Source organism: Choloepus didactylus, chromosome 22 (genome assembly GCF_015220235.1).
Source record: "Choloepus didactylus isolate mChoDid1 chromosome 22, mChoDid1.pri, whole genome shotgun sequence".
NCBI classification, from domain to species: Eukaryota; Metazoa; Chordata; class Mammalia; order Pilosa; family Megalonychidae; genus Choloepus; species Choloepus didactylus.
The window spans coordinates 24457138-24479663 of record NC_051328.1 but is presented as its reverse complement, the minus strand read 5'-3'; the positions used below and the strand labels follow the sequence as shown (position 1 = coordinate 24479663).

General features: G+C 38.0%; 1 protein-coding gene and 1 pseudogene across 6 annotated transcripts in view; one reads left to right on the top strand and one right to left on the bottom strand.

Moving 5' to 3' along the window:
* The window catches only part of LOC119518528 (cytochrome b5 type B), a 179941-nt gene that overhangs the window by 83649 nt on the left and 73766 nt on the right, over positions 1-22526 (bottom strand). For 2 of the 6 annotated variants that reach the window (XM_037815729.1, XM_037815727.1), the window contains one exon: positions 20370-21651. The exons of the other annotated variants lie outside the window; for them this stretch is intronic. Coding sequence is in view for 1 of the 2 variants with exons in the window: in XM_037815727.1 (XP_037671655.1) it covers positions 21561-21651 (91 nt within the window). In the remaining variant the exon portion in view is untranslated. Of the gene's footprint in view, positions 1-20369; positions 21652-22526 lie in introns of those variants that run through there. 6 annotated transcript variants of the gene reach the window in all.
* Positions 1284-2188, top strand: LOC119518529 (annotated as a pseudogene).

Below are 22526 nucleotides of genomic sequence, written 5' to 3'. Positions count from 1 at the left end.
GGGCTGATAATAGGACTTTCTGTGACTCTGTCTTTGGAGAGGAAACTTCTCCCAGAGGTACCTCAGCAGATGTCCACTCACATCTCATTGGTGAGAATTGGGTCACATGCCCAACCAATCAGGCCACGGGACTGGGATTACTCCATTATCTTAAGACTTATCATCTGGTGCGGATGGATGTAGAGAAGTCCACCCCAATGATTCCCTTAGAAAGCTGTGTAATTAAATGTAAAATGTCTGGCTCACCTCATTTACAAATATATTTATATTGCTAAAAGGTAACAAGGGTTATAAACAGTGGAGATTTGTGAGCTGAACATAATGTTAAAGATTCAAGGTTAGAGGTAAGTAACTCTCTGTGAAAAAAGAATAAATCGACCGTGGCAAAATAAACACAGCAGTTCTTGCCCTCTCCTCTGAATGCCAATGATCCTTCCTCGCTGAATTGCCTGTTTGGGCACTGAGTCATAAACATATTTTTTAAAGTTATTGGGATAGTGTCTGTAACTGGTTAGGTTAAGCACAGGACTTAATATTTCAGTCTACACTGAGGAGAAATCCTACCTCTTTACAAATCACATGATGGCATGTAGCACACATGGCAAGTCATTTAAATGCTATGAGGTGTGTGAGTCATGGCTCTCGAATGGACTTCAAGTTCCTTCAGTTACCATGACAATAGCCAACAGCCACTCAGTCTCCTAGTTGTTTGAATGTTCTCTCATGATACAACTCCAGTTATTTCTAAAGAATATTATAAAGACAAAAGTATATATACATACTAGATAAACTTATATACAACGTATTGTATATATATTCATTTTTTTAAGGTAGGTGGGAATGTAACAGGGAAGGAAATGTTTACATTCCTTTTATCAATGCACTAGTCACATACTATTAGAACAAAGCATGGATATGTGTGGGAGGAATCCATTATCAATGAAGATCTGGGTGGGTAAGCCATGCTCATCAGGGTAAAACAATCATGACAGTGGTAGATACAATAAGATGTTTTTGTGATAAATGGTAAAATGTGTCTGTCCATGGATGACAGTGATAGGTAGGATTCAAAGATAAGCTACTCACTGTATATGTATGGAATATTTTACATCTATGTGTGTACCAATAATTTTATATTTTGTTAAAAAAAAGACCCTTAAATAATCACTTGTAGCCAGGAGCTGGCCGCGGCCACGGCGGCAGTGGGAAAGCGGAGAGGGGAGTCCTGCTCAGAGTGCCAGGGTGGGGAGGTGGAGTGGGCCCATGGAAGACACAGTGTTCACAAGGAGCTGGACCAGTGAGTCAAGCAGCTGAATGACTGTAAACAGCTTAATGAGAAACAAGTGCGGACCCTGTGCGACAAGGCTAACGAAAGTTTAACAAAACAATCAAATGTGTAAGAGGTTCGTTGTCCAGTTATCGTCTGGAGATGTTCATGGTCAATTCCATGATCTTATGGAACTCTTTAGAGTTGGTGGGAAATCACCAGACACAAACTATCTATTCATGGGGGCCAATGTTGACAGAGGTTATTATTCCGTGGAGACCGTGACTCTTCTTGTGGCGTTAAAGATGCGTTCTCCAGCACGCACCACAATATTGAGAGGAAACCATGAAAGCCTACAAATTACCCAAGTATATGACTTTTATGATGAATTTCTATGAAAGTATGGAAATGCCAATGTTTGGAAATATTTCACAGATCTGTTTGATTATCTTCTACTTACAGCTTTGGTAGATGGACAGATACCTTCCTCCATGGTGGCTTCTCTCCATTCATAGATACACTGGATACTATAAGAGCCGGGTTCGTTTTCAAGAAGTGCCACATGAGGGCCCAATGTGTGATCTGTTGTGGCCGGATCCAGATGACTGTGGTGGGTGGGGCATTTCTCCACGTGGTGCTGACTACACATTCAGGCAAGACATTTCTGAAACGTTTACCCACACCAATGGCCTCAGGCTGGTTTCTTGTGCTCACCAACTTGTAATGGAGGGATACAATTGGTGTCATGATCAGAATGTGGTTACTGCCTTCAGTGTACCCAATTGTTGTTACTGTTGTGGGAAATAGGCTGCTATCATGGAGTTAGATGATACTTTAAAATATTCCTTCCTTCAGTTTGACCCAGCGCCTCGCTGGGGAGAGCCTCACCTTACCCGACGCACTCCAGATTACTTCCTGTAAATTGCTCCTCAGAAAACCTGCCTTTGTATGTGGAAGTATACCTGGCTTTTTAAATATATATATATTTAAAAACAAACAAAAAAGCAACAGTAATCTACGTGTTTCTGTAACAAATTGGGATCTAGCTTGGCATTAAACCACAATATGGACCAAAATGTGCCATAGTAGTGATGAGTATTTAGCATAACTTGAGACTGAAATTCAGTACTACACCATGTTCTAGATTAGTCAGTCACAACAGTTTGTCTGCTGTATTTGCGGTAACCATTTTTCTCTGGACTACTCAAACAAAAATGGTAACCTAACTCCTTTCTCTCCTTTTGAACTTATTTGAAAATTTTAGTTATAATTTTTAACTGGCATGGATTAATAGAGTTGGAATTTTATTTTTAAGGAAAATTCACACAAGCTAACTTCGACTTATTCCATTATCACCTTTATATTATTGAAATGCATAGTTAACTGAAGAAAAGATTCTTCTTGGGAATATGTCGCCATAACATTTAAAGAGATTTCCCTTCATTTAAATTAAATTTCTGTTTTATGTTGCTCTGCACATTTCTGTATATTTATCATGACAGTGCTTGCATCCTATTTCGTGTACTGAGCAAATAAACTTTCCATTTTAAACAAAGAAACAAAATAATCATTTGTAGTGGATCAATACATAACTGGTACTATTCTCAGTCAAGAAAATATGAATACCAGGGCAATTCCAATCAAAGAGTAATAAAGCCAGTATATCCTTCAGAAAAATATTCAGCACAAATCTAACATTCCTGAGGAAATCTTTTTCTCACAAATGTATCTAATATTTTGATTGCTGCTATAATTTTAAGACAACATATTGGAACAAATATTATAAAATATTACAAAACTTAATATGTATGGTTCTAATATGAGGAAGTACATCAATAACAGACTTGATTTCAATGGGCCTTGAAATTTTTTTTTAATTTTTTTTAATTGCTTATTTTTTACTAAAGTAAAAATACAGTTTCCTGTGATCATCAAACATTTTAGTTACTTTTATCCAACAGCCATTCAATAGTCCCTGGATGTTTGAATGTTCGTTCTTGTTAGAATTCCAATTCTTTCTCAAGAATAACATATGAGTCATATATATTTTACTATTCATTTTTATGTCAACCAGGAATGTAACTTTGATTTATAATCCAATACATTGCACTTTGCTTTTGGTGTAGGTTAGGCCGTTTTGAAAGGAGTTGAATATTTCATGATCCCAAAACAGTCAAGGATCCTCTAACAAGGAAGAAGTCTCTGTTAATTCACTCAACAAATGTCAGAGATTTTAAAAAGAATGCTCTTTTCTACCATTTTCCACTACTGTTTCACTATAACTACCTCAACCAACCAATCAAATGTATCCTAAGCATCTACTTTGTGTAGGATATTGCACTGAATAATTGCAATAATAAATTGCATTGTGTTCCTACAATGAAGGAACACAAAATAAGTATACTGCACAATCCTTGCCATCAAAGAAACCACAGTCTAATCGGGGAGACAAAGTCAGGTACCGAAGAGTGAAAATGGCCATGAGTGTGACAGGCACATTGAGAAGGGAGAATTCAGGTGACGTGGATTGCAGTAACCCGAGGTTCCATGGAGAAAGTGAAACACAGGCTGGGCTTTGAAGTCTCAGTATGATTCAGCTTAACCAAGATGGCAAATAGGCTGCATATCTGCTGCTACTCTCGTCATGTCTGTGGCAGGCATTGCTAATGAACGCCAACGTATGTCCCCTCCTGCTGAGCTTAGACTCAGCACAGTGCTCCTGGCAACCCAGACAATCAACTGGAATCAGAGCTCATGAAGAAACCTACCTGGTGATGGGAATGGAGAAAGTGGGTATTGGTTATTCTAGCTCATGGAACAGCACTCCCAAGGGCACAAGAGGTAAGAAAGAACAAAGTGGAAGTAGAAGACAGGAGGAGTGACTGGCTAAGAGCAGACTGTCTGGTTAATAACAGTCTATAGGTAGTATTGGGCCGAATCTTGGAAGTTATTGAAAACCAGGCAAGGACATGGTTAGCTCCTGAATAAGAAACGTGTTTAATAGAGAGCTTGGAAGCAATATGCATGGTAAATATAGAAAATGATATGGATGCATTCCACTTAAAAAAATATATCAGAAAAAAAACCCAAGCTTCTGAATAGATTAAAGGATGATAATAATTCTTAATCCTAATGAACAAGGGATTTCTCAAGTAACCTGAATGGGTGCATTTTAAAAGAATTACTCTACCGAAATGGTGTCCACTTTCCAGGTAGATAGAGGGAGGTACACCAGCACTGGACTTGAGATTATCAGCAAAAGTCATCCAATTCTGCAGGAAAACAGGTACCCTTAAAATCTGCTAGTAAAACTGTAAATTGGAATCATTCTCACAGAAAGTGGTTTGAAAAGTGGTATGGAGCCTTAACAACATGCATATCCTTTGATCCAATAATTCTAGAGCAAGAAATTTATCCTAAAAAAAAAAAAAAAGTGAAATGTAGAAAAAGCTTCCTGACAAAGACATTCTTTGCAAGGCTGCCTATAACAAATAAACTTTAAAAGCCAAAAGAGCCTAATAAAATATCTAAAGAATCCCTGGTACATTTTATAGAATATAAATAGAACCAGCAAAAAATTAATGAAGAATTTCTAATATGGGAAAATGGTTAAGCAATAGTAATTGAAAAGAGTAGGATACAAGATTGTGTTTTACATCTTGAGAAAACTTATGTTACAGGAAAAGCAAATACATCAAAGTATTAATAGTGGTTCCTTGCTGTGGATAGCGGAACAATAGGTCACCTTTTTTTCTTTTTTCAACTCTTCTCTGTTTTTAAGGATATTGTTTTTTTTAAGTTTGCTTTAAAAATCAAGCTATAGAGCTTGGGGCAAGATGGCGGCATAGAGAGGAGTGGAAGCTAAGTAGTCCCCCTGGAACAACTACAAAAAACCAGAAACAACTAGTAAATAATCCAGAATAACTGCGGGGGGACAAACGAGACCATCCATTCATCATACACCAACCTGAATTGGGAGGAATGCCTGAGAACACAGCATAAAATCTGTAAGTAAAACCTGTGGAACCAGGTCGGGAAACCCCCTCCCCCATAGCCCGAGCTGCAGAGCCACATGGTGCCACAGAGAAGCTCTCTCCCAGCAAGCGAATACAGCTCAGCTGAGCTCCAACTGGGGTTTTAAGTAGCGAGTGGGAACTGCTCACTACAGGTACGCAGCCCCAAAAAACAGACAGAGGCTTTGGGTGACGACTGACCTGGGAGAGCCAGAGGGTCGCCTTGGACTCCGTCTGAAGGGGACTATCTGTTTCTTTTTTGGCTCAGTGGAGAAAGCCCCAGTCATTTTCAGTTTCCAAGGCTGTGACTCTGGGAAGGGTGGAGACACCACAAGCAGAGAGTGAGACCATTGAAATGCTAATGACCTCCACCTGAGGGGTCTGTCTTCTCTAGGAGGAAAGGGGTGGGGCCCTTTCCATTCAGAACCAGACCCCAGAGCCTGGGGGAACACGGCCATACCTCCTCACACCAGTCAAGAATTATAGGCTAACAGGTGTCACCTGCTGGGCAGAAAAGCACAGTGACCCGAGGCATCAAAGGGTGGAGCAATTTTCTAAGACACACCTGCAGGGAAACCAGATACTGAATATTTCTTCCCTCTGGGACCTGAGACTGTTCTGGTCTGGGAAAACCGGATTTGATAACCAAGGAAACCATGCCTAGACAACAGAAAATTACAACCTACACTAAGAAAAACAAAGTTATGGCCCAGTCAAAGGAACAAACGTACACTTCAACTGAGATACAGGAATTTAAACAACTAATGCTAAATCAATTCAAAAAGTTTAGAGAAGATATTGCAAAAGAGATAGAGGCTGTAAAGGAAGCACTGGGCATGTATACGGCAGAAATCAAAAGTTCAAAAAAACAACTGGTAGAATCTATGGAAATGAAAGGCACAACATAAGAGATGAAAGACACAATGGAAACATACAACAGCAGATCTCAAGAGGCAGAAGAAAACACTCAGGAACTGGAGAACAAAACACCTGAAAGCCTACACGCAAAGGAGCAGATGGAGAAAAGAATGAAAAAATATGAGCAACGTCTCTGGGAACTCAAGGATGAAACAAAGTACAATAATGTATGTATCATTGGTGTCCCAGAAGGAGAAGAGAAGGGAAAGGGGGCAGAAGCAATAATAGAGGAAATAATTAATGAAAATTTCCCATCTCTTATGAAAGACATAAAATTACAGATCCAAGAAGCGCAGCGTACTCCAAACAGAAGAGATATGAATAGGCCTACGCCAAGACACTTAATAATCAGATTATCAAATGTCAAAGACAAAGAGAGAATCCTGAAAGCAGCAAGAGAAAAGCAATCCATTACATACAAAGGAAGCTTAATAAGACTATGTGCGGATCTCTCAGCAGAAACCATGGAGGCAAGAAGGAAGTGGTGTGATATATTTAAGATACTGAAAGAGAAAAACCACCAACCAAGAATCCTGTATCCAGCAAAGCTGTCCTTCAAATATGAGGGAGAGCTCAAAATATTTTCTGACAAACAATGAGAGACTTTGTGAACAAGACACCTGCCCTACAGGAAATACTAAAGGGAGCACTACAGGGTGATAGAAGACAGGAGTGTGTGGTTTGGAACACAATTTTGGGAGATGGTAGCACGACAATGTAAGTACACTGAACAAAGGTAACTATGAATACAGTTGACAGAGGAAGATGGGGAGCATGTGAGACACCACAAGAAAGGAGGAAAGATAACGACTGGGACTGTGTAACTTGGTGAAATCTAGAGTATTCAACAATTGTGATAAAATGTACAAATATGTTCTTTTACGAGGGAGAGCAAGCAAATGTTAACCTTGCAAGGTGTTAAAAATGGGGAGGCATTGGGGGAGGGATGCAATCAGCATAAACTAGAGACTGTAACTAATAGAATCATTGTATTATGCTTCCTTTAATGTAACAAAGGTGATATACCAAGGTGAATGCAGATAAGAGGGGGGGATAGGGGAGGCATGTTAGACACTTGACATTGGTGGTATTGTCTGATTCTTTATTCTACTTTGATTTAAGGTTATTTTTCCTTTTGCTGCTTCCTAGCTGTCATTTTTTTTGTTTCCTCTTTCTTTTGCCTCTCTGCCTTCTTTGACTCTCCCTCCTGCCTTGTGGAAGAAATGTAGATGCTCTTGCTTAGTATGAGCAGAATGTTCAATTAGGATGAACTTAAATGTTTGGAAATGAACAGGGGTGTTGGTAGCAAGATGTGACAATAACTAACAGCGCCGAATGGTGTGTGAATGAGGTGGAAAGGGGAAACTCAGAGTCATATATGTCACCAGAAGGAAAGTTGGAGGTCAAAAGATGGAAATGTATAAAACTGAATCCTATGGTGGGCAATGTCCATGATCAACTGTACAAATACTAGAAATCACTTCATGAACCAGAACAAATGTATGACAATACAATTAGAAGTTAATAATAGAGGGGCATATAGGGAAGAACTATATACCTATTGCAAACTATATACTACAGTTAGTAGTATTTCAACATTTTTTTCATAAACAGTAACAAACATACTATATCAATACTAGGAGTCAACAATTGAGGGGGGTTGGTTAGGGATAGGAGAGGTTTAGAGTTTCCTTTTCTTTTTTTCTTTTTTCATCTTTCACTTTATTTCTTGTCTGGAGTAATGAAAAGTTTCTAAAAATTGAACAAAAATTAAGTGTGATGGATGCACAGCTGTATGAGGGTACCCAGGGGCAAGTGATTGTACACTTTGGATCTTTGGATAATTGTATGGTATCTGAACAATCTCAATAAAAATGAAAAAAAAAAAGTTCAAAAAAAAATCAAGCTATAGAAAAATGGGGGAAGGAAACAAACAAACAAACAAACAAAAGGCACCTAGTATTCTTTTTTACTTTAATTGCTCTTTTTCACTTTAATTTTTATTCTTGTTATTCTTGTGTATGTGGTAATGAAGGTGTCAGGGATTGATTTTGGTGATGAATGCACAACTATGTAATGGTACTGTGAACAACCGAATGTACACTTTGTTTTGTATGACTACATGGTATGTGAATATATCTTAATAAAATGAATTAAAAAAAATCAAGCTAACAGTGATATCATCAACATGGTGACATAAACAGGTACTGAAAACTTCGTGCCAGAGATTCAAGGAAAAAAAGGACAATTCTGAATTGTTTGAAACTCTGGAAGATAGAAAGACCCTGAAAATGCAAAATTGAAGAAAGAAAAGAAATATCAGGTAGGAATCTTCTGTCCCAAACCAGCTGGTCCTCTCACCTCCCCTTCACTCATTCTCTGAGGCACAGAATCAGCAGACAGGACACTCCCAAAAGGGACACAGATTTTAAAATCTCACAGCAGTGAAAAAATACTCTCACTGAAGACCTGGGGGATGGGGAAGGACATTTCAAGGCCCATATCTGTGAGGGACAAAGAGATTTAAAAAATGTGGACAGAGATTGTTTCCAGCCCTGGGTCTGAAACCCCTTCCACCACCCTTGAGGGAAGCAGCAGCCAGCAGCTGTTTCCTTGCCTTGGAGAGGGCTGGAGTGCTGGGTCGGCTGAGGGAGTACTTTGCCACAAGTGGAGCCCCACTTCAAGCCAGATTTTGGCTGGCAAAGTGAGGGCATAGGAATCCCGCAGTTTCAGCCCTGTTGGGTCAGACAGCTTGTGCTCGAAGGCAAAGCAGCCTCTGAGGATGATTATGTTACCAAACAGTGCCATCTGCTGGACAGTCCAGAAAGTGCAAAGGAAGTAAAATACTTTTTAAAAGATGCTTCAGACCCTTTCTTAGGAGCACAGGAGCTGGTCTACACGTTCTATACAAAAACCCAGCCCTGTTTTGGCTGAGATATAGGAAAGACTTAACTGTTAAGCAGGGCTCCAAAACAACCCAGATCTTGCTAGCCAGTGGGAAATAGAACACCACTGGAAGCCAGCAGATTTGTTTTACCACACACAGTGAACTTGCTGAGGTACCCAGTACCTTCCTCCCATCCCTGTAGCTAGCTATGGTAGGTGCCTGATTTGGGGAGAAAGACTGGGGGTACAGCCAATCTGACAACTGGCCAGGGAGAAAAGCAAAGAAAAGATAGAGATCAAAGACAACCAACAAGAAGACCTTAGGCAAAAGAGAGAAAACAACCTCCAGAATAAACTAATCAAGAAAATCAGATGCCTAGACAGCAAAATAATCATGAGCCACATCAGGAAACAGGAAGATATGGCCCAGTCAAAAGGAAGAAACTAACACCTCAAGTGAGATTCAGAAGTTGAAACAATTATAGATGTTCAAACAAATCTTTTAAATCAAATCAATGAGTTGAGAGAGAATGTGACAAAAGAGATGAAGGATATAAAGAAGACACTGGATGATCATAACGAAGAATTCGTAAGCCTGAAAAAACAAGTGGCAGAACTTATGAGAATGAAAGGCACAATAGAAGAGATGAAAAACACAATGGAGACATACAACAGCAGACCTGGAGAGAGAGAAGAAAGGATCAGTGAGCTGGAGGGCAGAAATTCTGCACACAAAGGAACAGAAAGGCAAAAGAATGGAAAAATATGAGCAGGGTCTCAGGGAACTGAATGACAACATGAAGCACACAAATATACAAGCTATAGTTGTCCCAAAGGAGGAGAGAAGGGAAAAGCAGCAGAAAGAATAATAGAGAAGAATAATAGAGGAAATAATCAATGAAAATTTCCCAACTCATATAAAAGACATAAAATTACAGTTCCAAGAAGCACAGTGTACCCCAAGCAGAACTGAGCCAAATAGACCTACTCCAAGACACTTAATAAGCAGATTTTCAAATGTCAAAGACAGAGAACTCTGAAAGCAGCAAGAGAAAAGCAATCAATCCAACACATACAAGGGAAGCTTGATAAGACTAAGTGTGAATCTCTCAGCAGAAACCATGCAGGCGAGAAGTCAGTGGTATGATATATTTAAGATACTGAAAGAGAAAAACTGCCAACCAAGAATCCTATATCTAGCAAAACTTTCCTTCAAAAATGAGGGAGAGTTTAAAATATTTACAGATAAACAGATACCGAGAGAGTTTATGAACAGGAGACCTCCTCTATGAGAAATACTAAAGGGAGTGCTACAGACAGATAGGAAAAGACAGGAGAGAGAGATTTGGAGAAGAGTGTAGAAATGAAGATATCAGGAGATAGAAAGACAGTAGAGATTGGATATTTGATGTTGATGGAGTATAGAATGTTCTAGAGGATTGATTGTATAGATCTAGAAATGGCAGCACAATACTGTGTGATTGGTAGCACAATACTGTAAGTATACTGAAAAAAGATGACTGTGTATACAGTTGAAAGAGGAAGCTTAGGGGTATGTATGACACCAGAAGGAAAGACAGAACATAAAGACTGGAACTGTATAACTTAGTGAAACCTAGAGTGGTCAATGAGCATGACTAAATGTACAAATACAAAAATGTTTTTACATGAGGGAGCAATAAGAAGGAATGATGTTCTGAGGTATGCAATTAGGTGGATGGACTGTGAAGACAGTAGGTTGAGTGAAATAAACCAGAAATGGAAAGACAAACATTATAATGCCTCACTAATAGGGACTAATAATAATGTGCTGAGAATTGAATCTGGGAGCATGGGTTATCTGGGAAAAGCTTGTATAAAGAAAGGTTCCTAGATTGCAAGCTCTTAGAGCAGTCACATCCATTCATGAATTGTAATAGTTATTTCTAATTTTTGAGACGCTGAGCTGTTTGTGTATGATGTGGTTGGTCCCTGGAGTTTCAGGTGTCTGTGTGGCACCTGGCATTCAGAGCCAGAGTTTGGCAGCCACGAGTGTTGGCATTGCCCCATGAATCAAGTGTTAAAGAGGCTGAAAAGGAGATCAGACTTTGATTAGAGATATGAATGAAAAGGACTTGGTTGTGATTGGGGTAGATCAGACTAAAGTGTAGAGGATGATATTAACTGTGTTTTAAAACTGTGGCTTCTCTGTGGGACCAAAGGAAGGGATGTTTATTTGGTACAAAATCTATATTTTCTGTAGCATACCATATAATTTAACTTGTATGGTCAGTTTACTCAAATACCATAATTACATGGAAATTTGACTAGGGAGTGAGATCTTGTTGGTTTGTACAGGATAGCATGAAGCCCTGCTACAACCCAGAGTAATTTGGGCAGAGAATAAAAAACATTTGCAAAGCCCCCTTGAGGGACTGGGGGGAAATGTGGAAATATTAAACTTCCTTAGCTGGGGAGTTCCTAATGTTCTTGCAAGCATTGAGGACTGCCAGCTTGGTGGGCTGAGGTCTCGATCTTGGGGCTTGCCCTTATGAAGCTTGTTACTGCAAAGAGAGGCTAAGCCTACTCATAAGAGTCACCCCCAGAGGGCCTCTTTTGTTGCTCAGACATGGCCTCTCTCCAAGCCCATTCCACAGGGCAACTCACTGTCCTTCCCCTTCTGTGGGACACGACTCCCAGGGGTATAAATCTCCCTGGCAATGTGGGATGTGACTCCTGGGGATGAGACTGGACCCTGCATCATGTGATTGAGAAAGCCTTCTGGATCAAAAGGGGGAAGAGAAATGTACCAAAATAGAGTTTCAGTGGCTGAGAGATTTCAAATAGAATTGAGAGGTCATTCTGGAGGTAACTCAAACACATTATATGGCTATCCCTCTTTAGTTTTTAGTTTATTAGAATAGTTAGAAGGAAATTTCTGAAACTGTTGAACTGCAATCCAATATCCTTGATTCTTGAAGGTGAGTGTGTAACTATATAGCTTGTATGGCATGACCGTGTGACTGTGAAAACCTTATGGTTCACACTCCCTTTACCCAGTGTATGGACAAATGAGCAGAAAAATGAGGACAAAAAGTGAATTAATATTATGGGGGAGGAAGGGTATGGGATGATTTGGGTGTTCTTTTTACTTTTTATTCTTATTTTTATTTTTTTGAATAATGAAAATGTTCAAAAATTGATTGTGGTGATGAATGCCCAACTATATGATGATACTGTGAACAATTGTTTTAGACTTTGAATGACTGTATGGTATGTGAATATATATAGATATATGTATATTTTAAGAATCAAGCTAACAAACTTACTCTTACATAATTCTAGTCTTGCCCAGAGACAAGAATATCTTGAATATAAGTTCCTACTCATTTCAATGTATAAAAATTCACCATTAATACTGTGCCAATTTTGACATATTATGTCCCCCAGGAGAAACCATGTTCTTTAATACAATCTTGTTGGGGCAGAGTTATTAATCTTTTTGATTAGGGTGTGACCTCTTGACTGAATGTTCCTATGGAGATTTGGCCCCACTCATTCAGGGTGGGTCTCGATTAGTTTACTGGAGTCCTTTAAAAAGAGCTTCAGGCCCAGACACTTGCGGACGCTTTGAGATACTGGCCCAGAGTTTGCTCTGGAGAAGCTAAGACAGGACAAAATGCCCCAAGGGCAGGGGGGAGGGACTTTTGGAGAGAAGCTAAGAGCAGACATTTGGAGATGTTAGCCCCGAGTTAGCTCTGGAGAGGCTAAGAGAGACAAGCCCAGAGACATTTTAGAGAGAGTCATTTTGAAACCAGAAGCCCGGAGCAGATGCCAGCTAACACAGGCTTTCCCGATGCCATTGGCCGTTCTTCAGTGAAAGTATCTTCTTGTTGATGGCTTAATTTGAACACCTGTATGGCCTTAGAACTGTAAATTTGTAACCTAATAAATCCCCTTTATAAAAGCCAATCCATTTCTGGTATTTTGCATAATAGCAGCATTAGCGAACTGGAACAAATACTTTCCCCAAATAATTATTTTGTCTAAGAATATTATTTCTCAATGAGAAATAATATTCTTAGAACCTGGTTCTCACAACATACCACCTCATCAGGTTGGTTGGGCATTAAATGTATTCTCATGCATGTAAAGCACTGAACACAAACAAGGCAGTAACACATAAGGTTAAAAGGAAGGGTGTCAGAGTCAGACAGCCCAGATGCTGATTCAGACTCCACTACTTAATTTGCTTTGTGACATTGAGTAAGTTACATAACTTTTCTACACCTCAATTTCTGTCTCTATAAAACAGTGATAATAAAAATACTAGTCTCATAGTATTATTAAGAGGATCAAATGAGTTAGTATATGTAAAGGGCCCAGTAATCATGAGCTCTTATTACTCAGAGTGCAACATTTCAGTTAATTGTCGATTCAAATGCACGTCTGACTCAAGAACCTGAATTTTTAGCTTGTGCCAGACAAGTGTTAACAAAGAGAGAAAAACGATAAAACTCATTTCTAAAAGTTTTGCATTTCCATTTTTAAAATTTAATTTTTATTTTTAATCAAAACTCCGTGTGTATATAGTTAAAAAAGCTAAAAAGAGCTACAGGTCTTCTGTTAGGGTTGAACAGTTCTTCTCCGCTGCTTGAGCTTCCATTTGAAGGGCTTCTCTGGGTGGACTAAAAGCTTCTGGCCTCACCCCACCTCTTACTCCTCTCACTGGAGAAGTGAGTTATCTGATTGGCAAGTTTGGAAAGAAGGAACTAGATTTGTTCAGCTCATTTCTTTCTCTCCTCTCTTTGCTGTTCCTCTGTGCTAGAAGTTGAGCAGGGACAAGGTCCCACAAAAAGGGACATGCAGACTTCCAGTCCTGACAGTGACTAGCGGTAACTCTGCTTTGTCCAGAGGTGAAGAGTAAGAAAACTCACTTGTCACAGGTCTAAGTTACATTCTCCAACTTTGTTTTGATCAACAATAACTATAGCATTTTGATCTCCTTCTGTCAGAATCCTGTCTCTCATAATTGGTACAGACTTCAGCCAAGAAAGAGGGGTGTATTTAATGACCCTCGAAGATTCAACAGCTTCCAAAACACAGTAGTCCCTTGCCTCATTCCTTCCCCTCCCCAATTTCCAACACAGAAAAACTTTCAACTCTTCTAGCTGTTTCTTCTGGTGTTTGCCTCACATATCTAAAGAACATGTTTATACTACTTTATTTTGAATTTTCAATTTTAGATAAAATCTATTGAGCTTTTTTACACTGCTCCCCCACATACGCTTCTCCTTTACTCATCCTCCTGATATAGTTAATAATTTCTAAATATTTACATTAAGACTATGCAAATAGTTCTATGATCACATTTCCTTTCATATACATTTTCATTTTTATTGGAGTAAATTACTGCCTTTTTCCACATTTGCTTAGTTTTCTAGGTTGTAGCATAATTCATCCCCAAGACATCAATATGGTAAAAACACATTAGAAAGTCTACCAATTCCAATTTATCTTGGTGCTGTCTCTTGGAAGTCTCTCCCTTCCTCCACTTATCTGGACTGTTTCCAATTGCAGAGCAACTTTTCACCTTAGATCTCACTTGACTATTCATCACCTCAGGAATTCGCTTCACTTCTCCCCGCTTTCGTTGATCATGTATCTTCCTCTTTCATGGTTTACTCCCACACTTTCTTTTCTCCCTGAAGACTGTGAAGTACCCAATTAAACCTACCACACTACGACAGGAATACTGAGGTTGCCATAACAGTTGCTGCAAATTTATGAACATATCTCACAGAAATATGCAGGTGTAGTTATACTTGGAAGTACCTCCTCTCTTCAGGTTAGTGAGATCATTACTTCATGAGTATTTTATATATTTCTAACGAACCTTGGTTCAAACAAGTGTTTTTCCCTCTATGATAAGCCATGTTTTACATCTGAAGTTACTTGGAATTTATTATATAGAAGAGCTATAATGACTTAGAATAAAATGAGTGACTATATTCATCAGATTCCAACATTGCAAAGTTTAATAATATGTGTATTTCAACTTAGGAGACTTCCCAGGGATGGTCCAGATTATAAATAAATCAGTTTATTTCTTCCATGTTTTTCAGGACAATCAGGTACAGTTTTCTATCACAATACTTAAAATTCAAGAAAAGCATGGCTGAAGTGCTATCTTGTCATTTATAGTATAAAAAATAAAAGGTAGTTAAAGGGGGCAAGATGGGAGCTAGATGAGAGCTAGGGTAAATCCAAGACAGAAAATAAAAAGGGGGTCAAATCAGGAATCTTGGAAAACTCATTTTCTTGTATTGCTCATGGTTTAGCCTCTCTCAATTTCTATCTCTGTTTGTTCCTGATTAGATTTCTATAGGTAATTAAATCAGAGTAGGCAGGTTTATAAAAGATTCATTTTTAATGTGGACATCTTCCAATTGTCCTGTAAGGTAATGACACCTCCATTTCTGAAAAACACAGACGAGGAAAACTGGAAAAAAACAAACAAAAAAAACCCAAAAGAAAAGACTCTTGAAGGAAAAATGAAATTCAAGCATCTCATTTTTTTTTAAATCTTCATTTTATTGAGATATATTCACATACCACGCAGTCATACAAAACAAATCGTACATTTGATTGTTCACAGTACCATTACATAGTTGTACATTCATCACTGAAATCAATCCCTGACACCTTCATTAGCACACACACAAAAATAACAAGAATAATAATTAAAGTGAAAAAGAGCAATTAAAGTAAAAAAGAACACTGGGTACCTTTGTCTATCTGTCTGTTTGTTTGTTTCCTTCCCCTATTTTTCTACTCATCCATCCATAAACTAGACAAAGGGGAGTGTGGTCCTTATGGCTTTCCCAATCCCATTGTCACCCCTTGTAAGCTACATTTTTATACAATTGTCTTCGAAATTCATGGGTTCTGGGTTGTAGTTTGATAGTTTCAGGTATCTACCACCAGCTACCCCAATTCTTTAGAACCTAAAAAGGGTTGTCTAAATTGTGCGTAAGAGTGCCCACCAGAGTGACCTCTCGGCTCCTTTTGGAATCTCTCTGCCACTGAGCATCTCATTATTTTTATTTCTCTTTCTAGGTCCATGTGGTTCTAAACTAACATCAGGGTTTCAGTCATAGAGATTAGGGCCAAGAGCACAAACAACAGGAAACTGCTTTGAGACTGGCACTGGTGGATCAAAAATGCCATTTGTTACATTTGTAACAAACACCAATTGTATTTTCATTATGTTGTGCTTTCTCCAATGAATTTGTGAATCATCCTTTCATGATACAACAATTTCTAAAATCGGAAATGACAGCCAGCTTTCAACGCTACATGCATAAGTGTAAGATTTCCATTTCTCAGATTTTCACGTGATTTATAGAGTTTGATTCAGAAGAGGCTAAAGTCAAGTCAACCAATTAGCAATAATTTTTCTGGCATCATTAAAAAACTACATATTTACATATATAGTACCAGGTTAAATCTTATCCAGGATTCTGGATTGGGTGATAGGGTAGGTGAAGTTATGCAAGGACTTCTCATCTGTGCTGCTTAAGGATTTCATCAATATTCATATTTGAATCCTATATAGGTTACCTTTCAACAGCAGTATATTTGACAACATAACTCAAATCTAAATTCTTACTAACTGACTTTGCAAAACTGTGTTTGCAAAGGAGGAAGGGTTATTTCGAAAAAGTTGTTTCTACTGACTGAAGTAACGTAATTCTCTTCAAGAATCAACACATTTCAGGGACCTCCCCCCACCCCCAAGACAGTAGCTGCATTTAAGAAAACAGCTTTACAATATTAAGACAATTTCATTAATCATGCACAGGAACATCTATAGATATTTGGAAATCAGCAGTAAATACATAGGGCATATTATTTATTTTGGTTCAGCTAGAGCTTAGTGTTTATATGGAAACCACTGATGATGGGAATGACAGTTTGAGGACTCAAGTTTAAACCCTGGCTCCCCTCTTAGGTGCTATATGGCCTCAGACAAGTCAAGTGGCTCTCTGAGCCATGGGTTAAATGCAGATGCCCCCATCTGCCCTGTAAGGGTACTGTAAGGATCAGAAATGCTTGTAAACTACCAAAGAGACCACATGGTATATAGTAGGTGTTACATAAATGATAAGATGGTATTACAATCGCATCTTCATGTTTCATTTGAAAAACAACTCAAGTCTCTCCTTAATGCTTCATAAATGAATTGTTTTCTTGTTTTTGAAATGCCAGAATATATGTGATTATAAGTTGAGAGGGGCCTTGAAATACAGTATTTAGCTAATTAACATTAGGTCCATGCTATCGATCACCAGCAATTTGATAGACAGTGTGGGTAATTTCTTACCTTAAATTTACATAATTGGAATCATGATCTTCTACCTCAGGTTTTCATGAATCAACTAGGATTTGTCAAGTACCTACCACATGCTCAGCATCATGAAGAGTGCTATGAGAATGCACTTTATTAGTAGGAATTTTAAACATTAGATTCAAATGCTAGAAATAAGAATGGTGCTGTCCTTTCCTGTTAAGAATCCTCAATTCATGTGACAGTGAAATAGCCAAGCCCTAATGAAAAATGTCTCGTCAGTAATATTAGAAAGCTATCAGTATCTTTTAAAGGTGATTATAAAAATCTTTTACTTCCCTTGTTTTATTAAGACAGTTACTAGAACTTCAATCTCAGTATTTAATTTTTCCCAATGGCTAAGTTATTTCCAAGAAAAACAATCATTTGGAAACTGGCATTTGCAGATAACAAAACATTACTACCTTGTACTGCCTCTCTTTACCACACGGTTTCAGTAAAAACAGAAGCCCCAAACCCATCTATCTGGTTTCCACTTCATATCCATTAATACAGCAAGAGTTCTGATTTTTGTAACTCATGATAATCAAGGGAGCAACTCACCTTAAGCAAAAATCCTGAAGAACCAGAGCTCCCCATCATGTTACACTAAATATAGTATTAGCACAGATACAGGGGCTTCCATCCTTCTCAAATTATTTTCTTCCAGAACACCTGAGGATTACAGAGCCAACACTTCTACTTTAAAGTTAAAAAAAAAAAAAACACAAAAAACACAAAAAACTGTAGTCAGAACAAGAAAAGGGAAACAATAACTTTATTGTGTATTAATTCTAACAAACATTCACAGTGTGCACATTCCAACAGAAAGAGACAAAGATCTTTGTTCAAAATATGCTGAAATAAAATAGGTAAACAAACTCCATTATTGAATACACAAAAGGAATGTTACAGTCAAGGGTGAAAAAGAAAGGAACTTAAGTAATCGTAATAATGTTTTGCCCAAAAATAGCAAATGTAGGATATAAGTGTGGAAAAGAGCAGCTACTAAAACTCATGAGTAAGTTGCTGGATGCGTGGTGGGTAACTCAACAAACACCTCTTCACTTCTTTGGAACCTCCCTCCCAGGTCACCCCCACAGATTCCAAGCTTGGCTTTTTCAGAGCACAACAGTCAAATGTGACTAAACTCCCCATTACTTTTGAGATATTTGGCAACAGAATGAAATTTAAAAAATCAATTTCTTGTTGAGACAAGAAATGTCTGACTCCAACTCTCTTGGGGTAGAAGGTAACGAACATTAACTTTCTTCATTTCAATCTCCTAAAATGGAATTTAACTAGAGAGGCATCACATGAGGTTTTCAGCATGAGATACCATAACTAATGATATACCTGAACTGTAAGGCATTTTTCATTGCTCCCCGTCAGAACTAAATGAATCTTAAACTTAATAATGGTCATATTTCATAACACATATATTTATGACAACTGCTAAAAGAACTTCACAGGCTCAAATTATAGGTTCCAATGGATTTTTGTTTCCGGTTAAGCAGTCACACAAGGAGAACTAAACACAATACAAACTTTGTCCCCACCACTTTCTTTTCTTTTCAAATTAAAAAGTCATTTGGAAAACAAAACCAATTCCTATAAGACAGGGGCTACGAAATTTTGGAGAACTGGCACTAACACCCTCTATATTTTGGTGACACAAATTTTCCTTCACCGCCTCCTTTTTTGTTCTCCAGCCATTACGTGTGGAGTAGAGTGTGTAACAGCTAGTCGTCCTCAGGAATAAACAAGCAAACACCCCAGAGACTGGCTTCAGGGCCACTATGAGCCATCAGGGACTGGCTCCACCGGCTCTCCAGAGTTTTCAAAGCTACCAGTGTCGAGACAGTCTCAGGAATGCGAATCTACCTCTTAAACAAAAGTCCTTTTTGAGGGATCTGGCTAACATATTATATTACTTTATTGTTTAGAAAAATCTCTGCAACTTCTCACACAAATCTACCTTTCACCTGGCTGTTTATGTAGGCAGAATAAGTGTGAAAGGACCCAAAAGTGGTTTTTATAATACAAAGGGACACCACATTAGCAGTATTTCAAAAGAAGCTCACAGTATATTGGGTGGATTTCATGGATGGTAGACGCAAAGACTAAACATTTTCCCCCTCTGGCTCTGAATAAAAACAAGTCCAGATGCAAGTGGAAAAAGACAACCAATATGAAAACATAACATATTCTGCATTGGTGTTTACCCTAAATAAAATAAAATAAAATAAAATAAAAAACACCAATTTTATTTAGGACTATAGTTCTTTAACATTTCTTACAAGACAGATGGTTTTCCTTTCATTTTAGAGGCTGCAAACACTTTCGCATTTGATCCAAATTATCTTCTTGCCCAGTTTTGGCTTGAATGCTCCCTTTTCCAGCTCAACACTCTTTCATTCTTAACCTTTACCCAACCCTGGCCCCATGTAATCATGTAACTGAATTATTATACAATTATATACCAAGCCCTATTAAAGGCAACCCTTTCCTTGCCTTCTAATGGAGGAACATCAATAGTTCACACACACTATTTTAAAATAGTCTTAAAGTGGCAACTTATAATGCATATAAAACACATTTTCTAAAGATAAAAGTTTGACTATATTCATATCCCTGATATACAAAAGTCAGCCAGAAATCTCTTAAATTACTCCAAAATGTCATATCCAAGTATGCAAGTACAAGTTAATACTATTTTGATGAATTCTGAAAGCTGGAAGGGGGAGGAGATACTGAGCTGTGTCCCATGATCCTTTCTTGAACCAAGCTACTCCCTGCTGGATGTGACAATGGCCTCAGAAGCAGGACTGGTAATCCTCAAAGGATGGGGGGGAAAATCACCAGTTGTTGGTAAGAAAGCAGCCAATGTACTGTCTCAATGAAACACACATCCAGCGAAAAAACTACCAGATTTTTATTCTCAATGGAAAAACAGAACAAAACCAAAAGTGTGAGACACAGATGTAAGATATAGATAAATGGAAAACGTTCTCTTATCATGATCCTCTCCTTTCAAATGCCATTTTACTGTGCAAGTTTTTCACTGGGGGGAACAAATCAAATACTCTAACTTTGATCAATATGGAGCCTCTTAGTCTTGTAAAATAGGTAATCTAAAATTTGCTAATCAATAAGCAAACAAAAAATGCAGCAAAAATCCCTGGTAAAGCTCTACAGGCATAATTATGAATTTGTATTTTACTAAAAGATGGCTAGGAGAAAAACAACGCAAAACAAAACAAAACGATGGCTAGAAACTCGTGCCAAACCGACGTGTAGGCTGAAGTCTTTGGTGCTTTTTCTAAACTCCTAACCTAAAGTAGTGTTTTTCCATATTTTTCCAGGACTATTATTCCCAATTCATACCCTCTTTTTCCCTATCTCTCCCCAACTCCAAGAAATAAAAGGGGAGTATAATTTTGTCCAACACCCCTTGGGAAGAAAGGGGGCTGGATTTAGGGAGTGGGAAGAGCTACTTGCTATTGTAGCTTGGGCGGAAGCACTGAATAAGAGATGAACACACAGTACTTTCTTTGTGGTTTTAAAAATTTAAACAAGGAACAATATCAGTTGGCAGTTGTGGACTTGTGCACCTTTACTTCATGAATTAAATTCTTTAGATGAGTAAGAAAAATGAATGAATTCAAAATTGAAAAAAAATTTACTTAGGGAAAAATGGAAAAAGAAGACCTTTAAAACCAGAATATGCTATCCTGTTAAGAATGTCTAATGTACATTTAAAGTATTGGAAAGGAGAAATTTTGATCAATGGGTAATGTAACTTGAACATATGAACTGTAATTACTAACAGAGCATTTTGAAATATAAAGGTACTTGTGAAAACAGTGAAGGGAGGAAACCTTGGCAAGGACACATAACAATGAGCTGGTGCTTGGGGAGTAAGGCTCTGAGAGATGAAGGACACTGGACCCAGGTCTGATGGTGGATGTCTGGCCAGGCATCTTGGCTCCAAGGGGGAACACACAATTGGTAGGATTCAAGGAGAGGACAATGCTGCAACCCCCAAAGCAAGTCTCTAGTTTTCACTCCTAAGTGGATGTGCTTTCCAGACGTCAACAAGGTCTCTTCAGGAGGATTTGCTTTCCGACGTACAGTAACGATACAGGAAACCTAAGAGAATAGCGCCTATGATGGGGAAAACCCAGTATGACCAGCAACTAGAGGTGGGGGGGAAAGCAATAAAGTCATGAACATTTTACACCAAATGTTTGCTATCTTTCAGCATATACAGTTTAATATTTTTATGGGCAAAGAATTTTTATTTACTATGGAAATTTTTTTATTACACAGTAGTTGAGGGAAACTAGATATATGGATTGGATTGACAATATTAAGTAACAACAATAAAGGTTAAAAACAGAATATATAGTATGACACCAAAAATGATACACACACACTTCTGTGTTTTTACAAAGACAGATAATGGTTGTTTACTGGTTATGGGATTATGGATAGTTTAAAATTTTCTTCTTTGTGCTTTGTGTTTTCTCACCATTCTACTATTAACAATTATAAACAAGAAAGAACACTTGCATGCCAATATAAAATAAATTAAATGGACATTTAAGCACTACAGCATCCTATGTGATTTGCAAACAATAATATCTAGCACAACTATGTGGCAATGTCCTATCTGCTTCCTATGTATTTTTAAAATGCAATCCTCACAGCAACCCTATAAAACAGGTACTACTATTATTCTCATTTTGTACATAGAATACTCACAGAACATACTGATAATTCTAACACAGTTAAAGCAACTGACAGACACCTAAAAAGGTATTGTAAGAAACTTTTCTTAGGAGTTTCAAGACAGTAATCATTCTCCTGAAAATAATTACTCCTCTTTAATAAAGCTTGTCCAAATAACCTGGCTGCCTCAAAACTTAAGACATATGGAGTCTTGCTTTTAAAAAGGTTTGAAGCCAATAAAACTGGCAGAGGTTTAATAATAGAAATGATTCTCTTTGCCTTAACATGCCTAGCATTTTGTACATTTAAATATGGCAGAAGGCTACTCTGGACAAGATAA